The sequence below is a fragment of the Solenopsis invicta genome, chromosome 11 (assembly GCF_016802725.1).
Source record: "Solenopsis invicta isolate M01_SB chromosome 11, UNIL_Sinv_3.0, whole genome shotgun sequence".
Taxonomy (NCBI): Eukaryota; Metazoa; Arthropoda; class Insecta; order Hymenoptera; family Formicidae; genus Solenopsis; species Solenopsis invicta.
The window spans coordinates 3,675,065-3,691,066 of record NC_052674.1 but is presented as its reverse complement, the minus strand read 5'-3'; the positions used below and the strand labels follow the sequence as shown (position 1 = coordinate 3,691,066).

The window sequence follows — 16,002 nt, the reverse complement described above, 5'->3', positions numbered from 1 at the left end:
AACCACTTTTTTCTTTAAAAGTAAACGTTAATGTTTTTATTTAAAATTGCAAGAAAATACACTCATTTTCACTTCATAAGCCATTATAAATTAAATTTTTCATCATATTTTTATTTACAATCTTTTTTAAGTTCACAATTTAAATAATCGTAAATATACTTTTTTTTAATTAACTAAAAATAAATATATGTGAAAAACTTAAATGAAAGAAGTGTTTAATTTCGATAACTTTAACTAATAACAGTATTGTGAAACTCCCAAAACATGGTTAAATAAAATAAAATAATTTTATCAAAAAGATATCACATTGATGGTGTTAAGATTTGTAAACTTGCTTTAACTTTGATCTTAGAATTTTTCCACTCGGATTTTTCGGAATATTGTCAACGAATGTGACTCCACCTGTAAAAAAAAAACATGCATATAATTCTTAAAATTTTCTAATACAGTATTCAGTTGCACAGCTCGTCTTTAACTCTGAATTTTTAGATATTAATTAAATTAAATTATATAACAATTATTTCTATATTTATTTGCGACATTTCATTAAATATGTGGATAATTATTCTAAAGAATCCATCGCAATATGCTAATTAAATTTATCGCGAGACAATTAAAAATATGCGATGTGCTGTAATAGTTGAAAGTAATCGAGTTATACCTTTCAGTTGCTTGTAGCCGGAGACCTTTCCTTTCACGAAGTTCTTAATGCCGTCTTCCGTAGGCTTCTTACCCTTGCTTATCACCACGAATGCTTTCGGTACCTCACCATATCTCTCGTGCGGAATACCTATCACTGCTGCTTCTTTCACGTCTGGATGCGTCCGCAGTACCGCTTCCAATTCCGCCGGCGGCACCTTCGATCAAGCAAAAGTAACGTTTCAAATTAAGGAAAGTAAACACTTCAAACGTCTGCGAGAAATAACGTACAGTCAAATCGCGGAACTTCAAAACTCAAAGCTCCTTATTCTCTCGCTCACTTTTATGCATGCATATTGAGAATGTGCGTCAAAATACGGCTAATATGTATATTTACATTCAATGAATGGGTGGAAAAAGATAAACTACTATTTTGCTCCCTCTTGCTGTCTCGCTCGCTCATTCGCTATTGTCTATAATGATAATAGATCTCTTTTGTTCACTTTCTTTTGCTCGCTTATTCAGTCTCTCACTCGCCCTTTTACTCTTTGATCTATCTTACAATGAAAGTAAAAATTATATTGATGGCAACTATAAAGGAACAGCTTACAAGTTTTATGAATAGAATTATAATATGTATAGTTAAGTGAACTATGTTACAGTTATTGCAATTAAGTTAATGATTAAGAGAATTAATAAAAAATAATTATCATATATTATGTAATAAAGTAATTATAACATACTATATTATACAGTACATTACAACTATTTTTTATTAAGCAGGACCAACCACACAACCACAACCATTTATATCAAAGTACTCATTAAAATGAAAGGTTCTTTTCTTGTCATAACAGATTGTTACCTGAAATCCTTTGACTTTGATGAGTTCCTTTAATCTGTCTGTAATATAGAAATCAAAATCTTCATCGAAATATACGACATCGCCCGTTTTCAGCCATCCATCATCAGTTATAGTATTCTTCGTAGCTTCTTCGTCATTTAGATATCCTTTCATAATGTGAGGTCCCTTGATCCATAATTCACCGGTTTGACCTGGAGTAGTGATATCCTTCTGTGTCTTTATGTCCACCAAGCGTATTTGGCAACTAGCAATATTTTTCCCGATGCTAGAATATTTCTGTCCAAGTTCAATGCATATACATGGCGAACTTTCTGTCATTCCGTAACCTTGAAAAATATTATAATAAAAATAACAAAGAAACTAAACTTTTTATCTTATAAATTATTTAAACTTTTTATCTTATAAATTATTTTTAAAATAACTATCAATTACGAAAACAACATTTCTTAGAGTTTATTCTTTAGTCTACTCTTAAACATTAAAATTATCTTTAATTTGATCTTTAATTTATCTTTAAATCTTTGGAAATTTGTAGCCATTTGGATAACATTTTAGCTTTTCAAAAATTATCAGCATTCAAATTTATTACACTTTGATATAATCCCCACAAACAAATAACAATGATATTATGATGATATAATTGGGCGTTATTCGATGAGTGCATTATTTCTAAAAAAACATACTTATTCCAATCAATATATAAATTTATTACTTTCTATAGTTAAGAAATCGAATAATATTATAATATATTTATAATGTTATAATAAACTAAAATAAAATAAGGTTTATAAAATGTACGTATAATTTTTTTAAAAACGGCTACTTGTATGTACATTTATTACGTCGCAAAGTTTGCATTGAATAAACGCGTTGCTGCCAGTTCTTCACCGCTTTTCTTATTTCCGACAAAATATTTTAAGCATATACTCTAGGCATAAAATATTTTTAAATAGTAAATATAAAAGTGGATAATTATATAATCTTCGACCTTATTCAGCTCAAAAACCTTATACACCGTTTGTTCGGTTTGCAAAGTTAACAAATTCAAAACTCTTTCTTCTTCGACATTTTTCCTTTTCCAGAAAAAAAGTATTTGAAAAAAACTTAAAACTGGCATACATCGAAATGCGATTCGCGAAATTCGATAAACATTTTACTCATTAGAGAATCGAAAATTTTGCACCAACGCGCAACGGCATGATTTTGTTTACCCACCTTGATAAAACTTTAAAAATTTTGAGTCAACGTTGTGTTTCTCGTAGAATTTATCGACGTCCGTTTTGGCCAGCGGCGCGGCAGCGCTCACCATTGTATGCGTGTGATCGAAATAATGTTTCTTTATAAGAAACGAAGATGTTAGAAAAAGTACCATGGGTGGTACGCAAAACAGTACAGTTACCTGCAAAGTTTCATATTGCACGTTTAATGCTTTAAGGGGTTACACCAGCTTGACAGCCTAAAAATCATAGGTAACTTTGGGAATTTTTTTTTTGGCAAAACGATAAAAATAGTGAAAAATTTATTTTAAGGCTTTTATAATACACATCTTTAAATATTATGTAGAAAATAATGAAATTTTTATTTTTATTCCAGGTTCTACCGAGTGACAGATCCTCGCAACGCCGATTTGACAATTGTAGCAAAACGGCATTTACTAAAACGGCTTTGACGTCGCCATTTTGTTTTTAAAATGGAAACAAAAAATCGAATTTTATTCCTAAAGATGTGTATTATAAAAGCCTTAAAATAAATTTTTCACTATTTTTATCGTTTTGCCAAAAAAAATTCCCCAAGTTACCTATGATTTTTAGGCTGTCAAGGTGGTGTAACCCCTTAAAACTTTCGTAGTTGTATTTACAAGTACATAAGAGAAAATCAATTCTCAATACTTGATGATATAAAAACACAAAATCACAAAGAGCCTGATATTTTATTTTATTTTATTGTTACGAAGTAGTTACAATTTATGGTACTCAAATATGGTATTCAAAGTTGAGAATTATTTATATATGGCAAACAATAAATCACCTTATTTCTTTCTAATACTTTGACGAACGTCTCCGGTTCAAATTTTGGGATAGTGACTATTTTCGCGCCGAAAGCGAGACGAGGAAATGCTATAACATTTATCCCATAAATATGGAAAAAGGGTAGTGCAGCAGGTATTACTTCTTGATATGTGCCTAGACAAAATTAAAAAATGCTAATTTATGATAAATAATAAAATTATATGTATCGAATGACTGTCGAGTATAGGAAACTATTACAAATAAAAAATTTTGGTAACGAGCATATAACATTAACAATTTGAAACTCGGAAAATTTGGAAAACGCAAGCAAGAAGGCTAAAGTAATAGTTTGTTAGATAAAATATAAGACAATACTTGTAGTAGGCTGATATGGATTGAAAGTAGTTTTACACATCATTATATTAGACACCAAGTTGCGATGTGTTAGCATAACACCTTTTGGTAATCCAGTAGTGCCACTTGAGAATGGTAAAACCGCTACATCGTCACAATTAGTGTTTAGATTTACAGGTGACAATGATTTGCCTCGCGTTATGAGATCCTGAAAAATTTTATGCATGCTTGTATCTATTTGTTTTTAATCATTTTCTTTGCAATATTTAAATATTGCTGATTTATTCATAAGAATATTCATCTTGATGCTCACATCAAAAGGTATTGAACCCTCTGGCATAGGACCAGTCCTATCGTCAATCACAATGAAAGGAGTTTCACGTGGAAGACATACCCTTGCGAGCACTCTGGATGCAATGTCGTTCGAAGTAATGATTGCTTTTGCATTAACTTTCAACAAATGTCCTTGCATTTCCTCTGAAAATTTTTCTTCGCGTTTATTTATTGTGATAAGTTTAATTCATCATTTTTTCCAATTTTGTTTACTTTTTCTTATTTTAGTTAAATATTTTATATGTATATTTTGGATCTCAAATAAAATGGAATGTTTGAAATATAATGTAAAGCGATTTACCAGCCGTGTACTGTGGATTTATAGTAGTGACAATGAGTCCGCCGGACATGCTCCCAAGTAAACCTAAAACTGTCTCCGGAAAATTGGGTGCCATTAGTGCTACTACATCACCTTTTTTGAGACCCATGTTCCGTAAACTTCTGCCTATATAACTTGTCGCATCCTTGGCTTGCGCGAACGTGTACTTCTTGCCACTTATGCCACATTCCTGCGCAAAGTACGTTATAAAATTTATATTACCTACTCTTAAAATCGAAATCAGTGTATTATTTAATATAACTCTATTAAATAAAAAAGGTTACCAAAGCAATATGATTAGGATAATTCTCGCTATCGTTCCAAACAAACTCGTGGATCAAGGTTTCCGGATAAAAAGCCTCATCATCCGGGGGCATAATAATCTTTTCATTATTTGGCCCCGTTATAATTTTAGTTTGCGACGAAGTTGATGCACATCTCAATATGGGGTTCAACGTCCTTATTCCTGCATCGAACATTTGACTCAATCTCTGAATACTACGAAATGCGTGTGCAACCATGCTTGTATTATGACACTTTTTATTTATTGGTGTGATTAATTACACAACTCGTAATTTGTAAATCTCAATTTACCGTCTTTAATAGATAGTGCAACACTGCAAGTTAAATCGTAAAATAAAAGTAGGTTCTTATAATTTCGTATATGTGTTTTATATATTTATATATATATATTACACATACACGACCAAATCAAAGCTAATTTTCATTGTTGAAAGTGACATTAATCGATTAAATAAGCTGTTCACAAAATACAAGTGTTGTATTTTACACTGCTTTCTAACCGTTAGATTATTGCTCTATCGATTATTGCTTGATATTATCACTAAAGAAACCCGAGTTTACAAGTTGATGAAGAAAAGATGAACATCATATTAATATCAAATTTAGATGCATGCAATAATTATATGCAAATCAATTAATTGGATATTTCAAAGATTTTATTATTTATATCTGGAAAATATTATATATATGTCAACGATCTAGTCTTCATTCAACTTATATCATATTATAAGGACGAAATGTATAACCGACTCAAGAAGATGTAAATATTATTGGAACGACCGAGATAGCGAAGCTTCGGGTCCAAAGGCAGTCGGTCCTGCGCCGTCATTGACACCTGACTATTATATTAAAGTATTTTGACCGAATATTTAAAATTTATTTTTTGTTTACGGATTCCCGATTCCTCAGATCTCTTACAATACTGAATCGACTTGAATGTGATATCTCCTAGTTATCAATCATTTGACTAATAATTCGACACTTGTTCGATATCTTCTATATATTAAATTGATATGTATATATCTACAGAAATCAAAATCGATACAGTCAATAAAGTATCGATCTTCTTTCGAAGATCAGTAAAAAATGCATAGAGAATATAATCGTACATGTTTAATCACACTACATTAAGAAAATTTTTGTAATCAAGTATCGATTTTATGTTTAAAAATATTCGTTTCGTAGAAGATTTATCTAATCTAGCAACAATATGACATGTAATTTTAAGAATAATAGCTAGTAATGCTCTAAAACAAGTAACGCGTAACGTTGTAATTTTTAAACGCTCTATCCTATATATACGTAAATAATCTTATGTAATCTTACGTTTTTCTGTTTGCACACAGATAGTAGCAGATCTATTTTTTAAGATCTGATAATGCTATCTCATGACGATATCTCACAATGTTCGAGCAAGAATTATAACGTTATTAGAATGCTCTGAAGTTAAAACTTACAAAGAGCCCACGATATTTCGTAGAAGAATTTATACAAAACAGTTGTGTTATATCAGCTGATATAACAGTCATTAGAACGTCACTAATGCTGACGTCATTTTCATTAACATACTTATCTGCAATCTAGTTACAAGCTATTATTCTTTGACAAACTAAACTTTAAACGAGAAGATATTTTATTTCTTCCGCTATCGATTTGTCATGGAGGAATGGAAAGGTAAACAAAAAAATAATACTATTAGAAAGTACCGACATCAAAACTGTCTGATGTATTGTTATAAAGTGCAAGTCATTAATATTGAAGTTAAAAATGTATGTCAACATTTGTAAATTCTATGTAATCATCCGATATCTTAACGAATTTTGTTGTGTAATGCTTGCATATCAGTGCATGCGACATGTTGCGTACGACATGCGATAGGGTAAACTTGGGAAGATAGCCATACTTTTTTTAAATGCAAAAAACACATTTTTATTTTTATTATTTTTTAATAATGTTTGTCACATCACTTTATTAAAGCTTAACATTAATAGTACTATTGAATTTAAAGAAAAAACAATTATTAGAAATCTAATATTATAAAATTATTACAACATATGCATTTGTCATTTTATCAAACTTTCAAGGAAAAGATAGCTGTAGTATTACGGGACAGTTGAGTATACAAGGTTTATGTTAAAAATGAATGTAACATTTTCTAAACAAATAAAACTTAATTATTTTATATATTTAATATTAATACATGTAATATCTTAAATATATTTATATAATTATATATGGCTTACAAATAGTTGTAATTATAATATTGCAATAATGACATAACAATTGTAATTTTTTATTTACATTATTTGTTATTTGCATTATTCATAAAATTGTCTATTATTTATTATTTTTGTTATTCATTGCTCAAGTTATTCGTTATTCGCATTATTTTTATTTGTATTATTTTGTATTTTTATTATTCATTCTTTTATTTGCATATTAATTTCTTTTTTCATTGTTACTATTATATTTAATAAATACTTAAAAAAAAATAATTTTTGCTACATAAGCCATTATAAACCAAATTTTTTATCACATTCTTATTTGCAACTCTTTTCAAGTTTAAAATTTAAATAATCGTAACTAAACTTTTTTGACAATTAACAAAAAATAAATATATTTAAAAAACTTAAATATAATAATTGTTTAATTTTGACAACTTTAGCTAATAACAGTATTGTGGAGCCCTCAAAACACAATTAAATAAAATAATTTTATCAAAACGATATTACATTGATGGTGTTAAGATTTGTAGACTTGCTTTAACTTTGATCTTAGAATTTTTCCACTCGGATTTTTCGGAATATCGTCAATAAATGTGACTCCACCTGTAAAACAGAAAAACATACATTTAATACTCAAATTATTCTACGAAAGATTTCAGCTGCACAACTCTTCTCTAACTCTAATTTCTCAGATTTAATTTAATTTAATTATATGACAACTAGTTCTCTCTCAAGATATTTGAGACATTTCTATAAATATTTGGATAATAACTGTTCTAAAGACCACAACACATTATTGATATGGTAATTAAACTACTACGCAAGGTAATTAGAAATCTCAATGCTGTAACATTTGAAAGTAATCGAGTTATACCTTTCAGTTGCTTGTAGTCGGAGACCTTTCCTTTTACGAAATTCTTAATGTCGTCCTCCGTAGGCTTTTTACCCTTGCTTACCACCACGAATGCTTTTGGTACCTCGCCATATCTCTCATGCGGAATACCTACCACTGCTGCTTCTTTCACGTCTGGATGCGTCCGCAGTACCGCTTCCAATTCCGCCGGCGGTACCTTCGATCAAGCAAAAGTAACGTTTAAAATTAAGGAAAGTAAACACTTCAAACGTCTGCGAGAAATAAGGTACAGTCAAATCGCGGAACTTCAAAACTCAAAGCTCCTTATTGTTCTTTCGCTCATTCTTTTACATGCATATTGAGAGTATGGCTAATATGTACACCCAGCGAAATTGATTATATCCCTCGGAAAAGTTTTCAAACTGAGAAGTCACCATCTTTCTACATACTCGCAGTTCATGGTTAACGTAATGATTAGAGCTTATTGATTGTTACGATAATCATGAACTGTAAGTATGTAGAAAGACAGCGACTTCTCAGTTTGGAAAATTTTTTGAGAGACAATCAATTTTGCTGGGTGTACATTCACATATGTATACGATTAATATGTATATTCACATACGACGAGAGGGCGAAGAAAAACAAGACTGCTGTTTTGCTCCCTCTTACTGTCTCGCTTGCTCATTCAGTCTTTAATTCGCCTTTTCACTCTTTCATCCATCTCAGAGTAAAAATTATAGTGATGGCAACTATAAGGGAACAACTACACAAGTTTTATGAATAAAAATATGATATATGTATAGTTAAGTGAACTTTGTTACAGTTATTGCAACTAAGTTACTGGCTAAAACAATTAATGAAAAATAATTGTCATATACTATATAATATAGTAATTATAATATACTATGTTATACAGTATATTATACAGGATATTACGATTATTTTTTATTAAGCAGGACCAACCACACAACCACAACCATTTATATCAAAGTACTCATTAAAATGAAAGGTTCTTTTCTTGTCATAATAGATTGTTACCTGAAATCCTTTGACTTTGATGAGTTCTTTTAATCTGTCTGTAATATAGAAATCAAAATCTTCATCGAAATATGCGACATCGCCCGATTTCAACCATCCATCATTGGTTATAATATTCTTCGTAGCTTCTTCGTCATTTAGATATCCTTTCATAATGTGAGGTCCCTTGATCCATAATTCACCGGTTTGACCTGGAGTAGTGATATCCTTCTGTGTCTTTATGTCCACCAAGCGTACTTGGCAACTGGCAACATTTTTCCCAACACTAGAATATTTCTGTCCAAGTTCTATGCACACAGTTGGCGAACTTTCTGTCATTCCGTAACCTTAAAAAATATTATAATGAAAATAACAAAAAAACTAAACGGTATCTTATAAATCATTTTTAAAATAACTATTAATCACAAAAAGAATATTTCTTAAAGTCTGTTCTTTAGTCTACTCTTAAATATTACCATTATCTTTAATTTGATTTTTAATTAATCTGGAAATCTTTGGAAATTTCTAGCTATTTGGATAAAGTTTTAACTTTTCAAAAATTAGCCGTATTCAAATTTTTTACTCTCTAAGATAATCCCCACAATCAGATAACAATGACATTACGTTGATATACTCTCTAAATTCTTTGAAGTGGAATCCTACTCTAAAGAGTGAAAATCCTGTCAGTTTTGATAAAAAGTGGCTGGATTTTTACCCTTTTAGAGTAGGATTCCACTCTTTTAGATGAAATTCCACTCCAAAGAATTTAGAAATAACCGTGCGTTATTCAATGAGTGAGTTATTTCTAAAAAGAAATGTACTTATTCCAAAAAATCAACACATAAATTTATTTTCTATAGTCAGAAAATTAAATAATATTATGACATATTAATAATATTATATTAAGATAACGTACATAAAATGTACGTATAATTTTTCCAAAAGCGGATACCTGTCCATTCATTATGTTACAAAGTTTACACTGAATAAATGCGTTGCCAGTTATAATTTCTCAATTTTTCCTATTTTTTATAAAATATTTTAAACAAATACTCGAGGCATAAAACGAGTTGTTAAATAGTAAACTTAAAAATAGATAATTATATAATCCTCGATCTTATTCAGCTCAAATACCTTATATATATACTGCTCGTTTGGTTTGCAAAGTACAAATTTAAATCCCTCCTCCTCTTCCAGAAAAAAAGTATTCGAAAAAAAAACTTAAATCTCGTACACATCGAAATGCGACTTTGGAAATTCGACCAGCAAAACTCGATAAACATTTTGCTCGCTAGAGGATCGAAAATTTTGCGCCAACGCGCAACAATACAATTTTGTGAACACACCTTGACGAAACTTTAAAACATTTGGGTCAACGTTATGTTTCTCGTAGAATCTATCGGCGTCCGTTTTGGCGAGCGGCGCGGCAGCACTCATCATCATATGCATATGATCGAAATAATGCTTCTTCACGAGAGGCGAAGACGTTAGAAAAAGCACCATGGTTGGTACGCAATACAATGCAGTTATCTGTAAAGTTCCATATCCGAAGTTTAATGCTTTAAGACTTCCATAATTTTTTTACAAATACACAAGAGACAATTAATTGATCTCTATGATTAATGATATAAAAATACAAAATTACAAAGAGCACAGTCTGATATTTTATCTTATTATTACGAAGTAATCAAAATTTTTGTTCGAAAATCTTATGGTACAATTAAAAAATGAGAGTTTTTCATACATAGCAAACAATAAATCACCTTGTTTCTTTCTAAGACTTTTACGAACGTCTCCGGTTGAAATTTTGGGATGGTTACTACTTTCCCGCCGAAAGCGAGACGTGGAAATGCTATAACATTTATTCCATAAAGATGGAAAAGGGGTAGTATTGCAGGTACTACTTCTTGATGTGTGCCTAAAAAAATTTAAAAATATTAATTTATGATAAATATTAAAATTATTTGTATCAAATAACTAGAATATTGGAAACTATTTTGAATAAAAAACTGTAGTAACTAGTATATAACATTAACAATTTGGAACTCGCAAAATATGGTAAACATAAGCAAAAGGCTGAAGTAATAATATGTTACATAAAATATAAGGCAATACTTGTAGTAGGCTGAAATGCTTGTAAAGAAGTACGACTCATCATTATATTAGACACCAGGTTGCGATGTGTTAGCATAACGCCTTTTGGTAATCCAGTAGTGCCACTTGAAAATGGTAAAAGCGCTACATCGTCACAATTAGTGTTTAGATTTACAGGTGACAATGATTTGCCTCGCGTTATGAGATCCTGAAAAATTTTAAGCACGCTTGCATCTATTTGTTCTTAATCATTTTCTTTGCAACATTTAAATATTGCTGATTTATCCATATGAATATCCTTCTTGATACTCACATCAAAAGGTATTAAACCGTCTGGTATAGGACCAGTCCCATCGTCAATCACAATAAATGGAGTTTCACGTGGAAGACATGCCTTTGTTGTAGCGAGCACTCTGGATGCAATTTCGGTCGACATAATCATTGCTTTTGCATTAACTTTCAACAATTGTTTCTGCGTTTCCTCTGAAAATGTTTATCATGTTTACTTATTGTAACAATAAGTTTAATTCACAACTGTCTCTAATTTTTTCTACTTATTTTTATTTAATAGTTAAATATTTCCTACGTATATTTTATGTGTAAGGATCTCAAATAAAATGGAATGTTTGAAATATAATGTAAAGCGATTTACCAGCCGTGTACTGTGGATTTATAGTAGTGACAATGAGTCCGCCGGACATGCTCCCAAGTAAACCTAAAACTGTCTCCGGAAAATTGGGTGCCATTAGTGCTACCACATCACCTTTTTTGAGACCCATGTTCCGTAAACTTCTGCCTATATAACTTGTCGCATCCTTGGCTTGCGCGAACGTGTACTTCTTGCCACTTATGCCACATTCCTGCGCAAAGTACGTTATAAAATTTATATCGCCTATTCTTAAAATCGAAATCAGTGTATTATTTAATATAACTTTATTAATTAAAAAACGTTACCAAAGCAATATGATTAGGATAATTCTCGCTATCGTTCCAAACGAACTCGTGGATCAAGGTTTCCGGGTAAGAAGCCTCTCCATCCGGGGGCATAATAATCTTTTCATTATTTGGTCCCGTTATAATTTTAGTTTGCGACGAAGTTGATGAACATCTTAATATGGGGTTCAACGTCCTTATTCCTGCATTGGACATTTGACTCAGCTTCTGAATACTACGAAATGCGTATGTAGCCATACTTTTATAATGGCACGTCTTATTTATCGGTGTGATTAATTACACAACTCGTAATCTGCAAATCTCAATTCGTCGTCTTTAATAGAAAGTGCAAGACTGCAAATTAAATTGTAAAATAAAAGTAGGTTATTATAATTTCATGTATGTGTATGTATGTATGCATATATAATATATGCGTACAAAGGTATTTAAAATAAAATTATTTGAAATATATATTAAGCATTAATATAATAGGCATTCTTATAGAAAAATGTTACTGAAAGTAGCAAAAAAAGCTATTGCAACTATAATAATAGTGCACAATAATGGATTTGAATGGTTTTCCAGTAATTTTCAGTATTTTTTTTGGAAGTCTCATATTATTTTTTCAGGGCACTCTTATCTAAATTAGTGTAAGGCCAAATACGATTATGTATTCATACGAATCTAAAAATAATTAAGTTAAGTAACAATTAAAAGCTTGTGTCAATTTTTACCAATGTAAAGTAATCGGTTAAATAAACTGTTCACAAAGTACAAGAGTTGTATTTTACTCTGCCTTATAACCGTTAGATTATTGCTCTATCGTTCGATATTATCATTGTCACTAAAGAAACCCGAGTTTACAAGTTGATGAAGAACTGATGAACATCATATTAATATCAAATTTAGATGCATGCAATAATTATATGCAAATCAATTAATTTGATATTTCAAAGATTTTATTATTTATATCTATTTATAAGAAAAATATTATATAGTTGTTAATAATCTAGTCATCATTCAACTTATATCATATTGTAAGTATGAAATGTACAACCGACTCGAGAACATGTAAATATCGGAACGACCGAGATGACAAAGTTTTAGGTCCAATTTTACGTATAAAAGTATTTGTTTTATAGAAGATTTATCTAATCTAGCAACAATAGATCAGAAATATATTAGTTTTATGATATTGTAAAATTGTTTTTAATTTAATCCTACTAATTTTAAAACTACTAACGCAAAAATAATTTGAGGTGTTGTAGAATAACGGATATGATTATTTTTATTTTGAGAATCTTTCAAGAAATTTTATATATACACAATTAAAGTCAGTTATATTTTCTCTTTGTAAGCAATAAATGTGAACAGTATTTAGTAAATAAACAATATTATTGTATTATAATTATAACAAACGGCATGGGAATAGAAGCTCAAGTGAATGATCTTGCATAAAACATAATGCAAATCGTAAATTTATGTATTCACTATTTGATTAAATATTTCTGATTGGAATAATATGCATGATGATAATAATTGATTCATGAACTATTGAATTTTCAATAACTCCGTCTTAATATTGTACTTTTATGCCCAAGAAAATTAGAAGATTAATATTATGTTGAAGAAATTGTATCACTTCGTTTTAAAAAAAGCTATAACTTTAAAAAAATGATTTTTTTCTTTTGAAAATATTAATATTATTATTATCTTTCTCGCTTCAGACCGTACAACTTTGGTCTGAAACTTGTATGCTATAATATATAATTTCAAGAATAATAACTTGTAATACTGTAAAACAAGTAACGTTTTAATATTTTTAAGCACTCCATTTTATACATATGTTAATAATCTTATGTAATCTGATTTCTGTCGGTTTGTACACGTATCGTAGCAGATCTGTTTTTAAAGATCTGATAATGCCTTCTCATGACGATAACTCACAGTGTTCGGGCTAGAATCACAACGTTATTAGAATGCTCTGAAGTTAAAACTTACAAAGTGCACACAATATTTCGTAAAACAATTCATACAAAACAATTGCCAGTTATATGCATTAGCCGATATATCAATTAATAATACGTTCGGTTACTGATGTTTACGTAGCCGGCTTCACTAACATACTATCTTGAACCAAGTTCTTCAATTGGACTTTAGACGATAAGATATTTCATTTCCTCCACCATCGACTTATCGTGGAGGACTGGAGAGGCAAATGGAAAAAATATATATAAAGTACCGATATATAAAGTACCATCAAAACAGTCTGATGTTGTTACAAAATGAAAGTCGGTAACATTGACGTTAAGAATATATGTCAAAATTTATAATTTCTGTGCGATCATCCAAAATCTTAACGAATTTTGTTGTGTAACGCTTGCATGTCAGAGCTGATGCGACATGCGATATTCGATATTTGACTTGCTAAATACGACAAATGTATTTCTTGAAAGCGTATAAGGTGCATTGTTTAGCTTAATCCGCGCTTTAAGACTGGTATTTATAGTCATAATAATTTTCGATTTTTGATCGAAAGAATAATTTATCACATTCTATGAATCTGTAATTAATTACGCTTTTAATCAAAGATTAAAAATTATTTAGAGCTATAAATACTAGTCTCAGTGTTCTACATACAAAAAAATAGCTCAAATAACCGTCATTGTTGACCTAATGTTGGTATATCGTTTAAATTTAATAAGTGTAGAAGCCAGAATTTGAATTAAACGCTCATTAAACGAGAGACTAGTTTAGTCAATAATGATGATTAAAAAGCGAAGACAGCCAACAGGAATACGCGGTCGGCAGATAAAAAAATTGCATTGCTCTTTATAATAATGTTTTATTTTAATGCATATTTAAACAAAATTTTATTTGTTATTTGTATTATTCGTTATTTACATTATTCGTTATTCATATTATTCGCTATTATTCGTTATTCGCGGTATTCGTTATTTGGATTATAGACATTATTTATTATTCGCATCATTCATAAGAATACGCAGTTAGCATTGCTCAGATAAAAAAAATATGCGATTCATTATAATGTTTTATTTAAATGATTATTTAAATAAAATTTTATTTATTATTTGCGTTATTTCTTATTCGCATTATTTTTATTTGTATTATTTTTTACTTTTATTATTTTTTTTTATCTGCATATTAATTCCTTTTCTCATTATTAGTATTATATTTAATAAATGACTAAAAAAAATAAAACTTTGATACTAGCTCCACACATAATAGCCAACATACACACAGGTGCGGGCGCGTGCATCATAATATAATATATACAGACAGACACACACGCACACGCGCGCACACACGCGCACACACGCGCACACACGCGCACGCACCCGCGCGCACGCACGCACACGTGAATGATTAGGAAAATATTTCATGAAAATATTCTTTAGAATACTCTTGAACTCAGCTTACGTTGGAAAGCTATAATATCAATTGCTAATTCAAATATAATTTTATTTACAAAATTTTATTTATAATTTTTATTTGTGTTATGTAAATAACGAATAATAAATAAGATTTTATTTACGAATGATAAATAAATTTTTATTCGAATAAAAATTATTCGTTATTCATAAATAAAGCTTTATTCGTTATTGATTATTCTTTATTCAAAAAATTGTCCATTTCTGTTTTATATATGTATACACACTTTTACCGAACACTGGTGTAATTGAGCGTCCATATTATGCGCATCTTTCGATATTTGTATTACAAGATAAGTAGTACAATATCATGCAATTAATATTATTGTGATACCAGAATGAAGACGTGACTCATGCGAAAGTCGAATTAAGGGGTACGAATATTAGGTACATTATATTTTCTCTTTGTGTATGAAACCTCATAATTCTTACATTTATTTTATCACACTATAAATTTTGTGTTATTTGTACAAAAGATTATGAAAAAATTGAATCCACTTTGTCGTTTAACAGTAAAAATTAATATTTCTTATCTGAAATTGCAAAATAATACATTCATTTTCGCTGCATGAGCCATTATAAACTAAATTTTTTATTATATTCTTA

At 29.8% G+C, this 16,002-nt stretch overlaps 2 protein-coding genes across 9 annotated transcripts; both read right to left on the bottom strand.

The window, feature by feature from the left end:
* Positions 1-40: 40 nt before the first annotated feature.
* Positions 41-6,297, bottom strand: LOC105194655 (4-coumarate--CoA ligase 1). Of its 3 annotated transcripts, none has more exons than XM_026130878.2 (10): positions 6,149-6,297; positions 4,804-5,136; positions 4,502-4,709; positions 4,181-4,344; positions 3,889-4,075; positions 3,533-3,687; positions 2,720-2,903; positions 1,505-1,830; positions 662-857; positions 41-402 (listed from the first exon to the last, which is right to left on the bottom strand). In XM_026130878.2, exons 2-10 carry the CDS (start codon positions 5,038-5,040, stop codon positions 317-319), a joined length of 1,743 nt encoding a protein of 580 aa, XP_025986663.1. In that variant the 5' UTR covers positions 5,041-5,136; positions 6,149-6,297; the 3' UTR covers positions 41-316. The 3 variants fall into 3 exon arrangements, with proteins under 3 accessions (XP_025986663.1, XP_039310931.1, XP_025986664.1); XM_039454997.1 differs by having other exon boundaries at positions 3,970-4,075; XM_026130879.2 differs by having other exon boundaries at positions 4,804-4,985; positions 6,149-6,284.
* Positions 6,298-7,513: 1,216 nt separating this feature from the next.
* On the bottom strand, positions 7,514-14,801 carry LOC105194656 (probable 4-coumarate--CoA ligase 3). Of its 6 annotated transcripts, none has more exons than XM_039454992.1 (10): positions 13,892-14,797; positions 11,966-12,298; positions 11,664-11,871; positions 11,325-11,494; positions 11,033-11,219; positions 10,681-10,835; positions 10,264-10,447; positions 8,939-9,264; positions 7,922-8,117; positions 7,514-7,650 (listed from the first exon to the last, which is right to left on the bottom strand). In XM_039454992.1, the coding sequence occupies exons 2-10, from the start codon at positions 12,200-12,202 to the stop codon at positions 7,565-7,567; spliced, it is 1,749 nt and encodes a 582-aa protein (XP_039310926.1). In that variant the 5' UTR covers positions 12,203-12,298; positions 13,892-14,797; the 3' UTR covers positions 7,514-7,564. The 6 variants fall into 6 exon arrangements, 5 of the variants coding, with proteins under 5 accessions (XP_039310926.1, XP_039310927.1, XP_011157986.2 ...); XM_039454993.1 differs by having other exon boundaries at positions 11,966-12,257; XM_011159684.3 differs by having other exon boundaries at positions 13,946-14,797.
* Positions 14,802-16,002: the final 1,201 nt, after the last annotated feature.

Excerpts from the sequence above, each read along its gene's own strand:
- LOC105194655 (XM_026130878.2), bottom strand. The coding sequence starts at position 5,040 with ATGGTTGCACACGCATTTCGTAGTATTCAGAGATTGAGTCAAATGTTC. Across the intron at positions 1,831-2,719 it reads ATTTTTAAAGTTTTATCAAG|GTTACGGAATGACAGAAAGT; the intron begins GTGGGTAAACAA and ends ATATTTTTCAAG. Across the intron at positions 858-1,504 it reads TCAAAGTCAAAGGATTTCAG|GTGCCGCCGGCGGAATTGGA; the intron begins GTAACAATCTGT and ends GCTTGATCGAAG.
- LOC105194656 (XM_039454992.1), bottom strand. The coding sequence starts at position 12,202 with ATGGCTACATACGCATTTCGTAGTATTCAGAAGCTGAGTCAAATGTCC. Across the intron at positions 11,220-11,324 it reads ACGGTTTAATACCTTTTGAT|GATCTCATAACGCGAGGCAA; the intron begins GTGAGTATCAAG and ends AAAATTTTTCAG. Across the intron at positions 9,265-10,263 it reads TGTTTTAAAGTTTCGTCAAG|GTTACGGAATGACAGAAAGT; the intron begins GTGTGTTCACAA and ends ATATTTTTTAAG.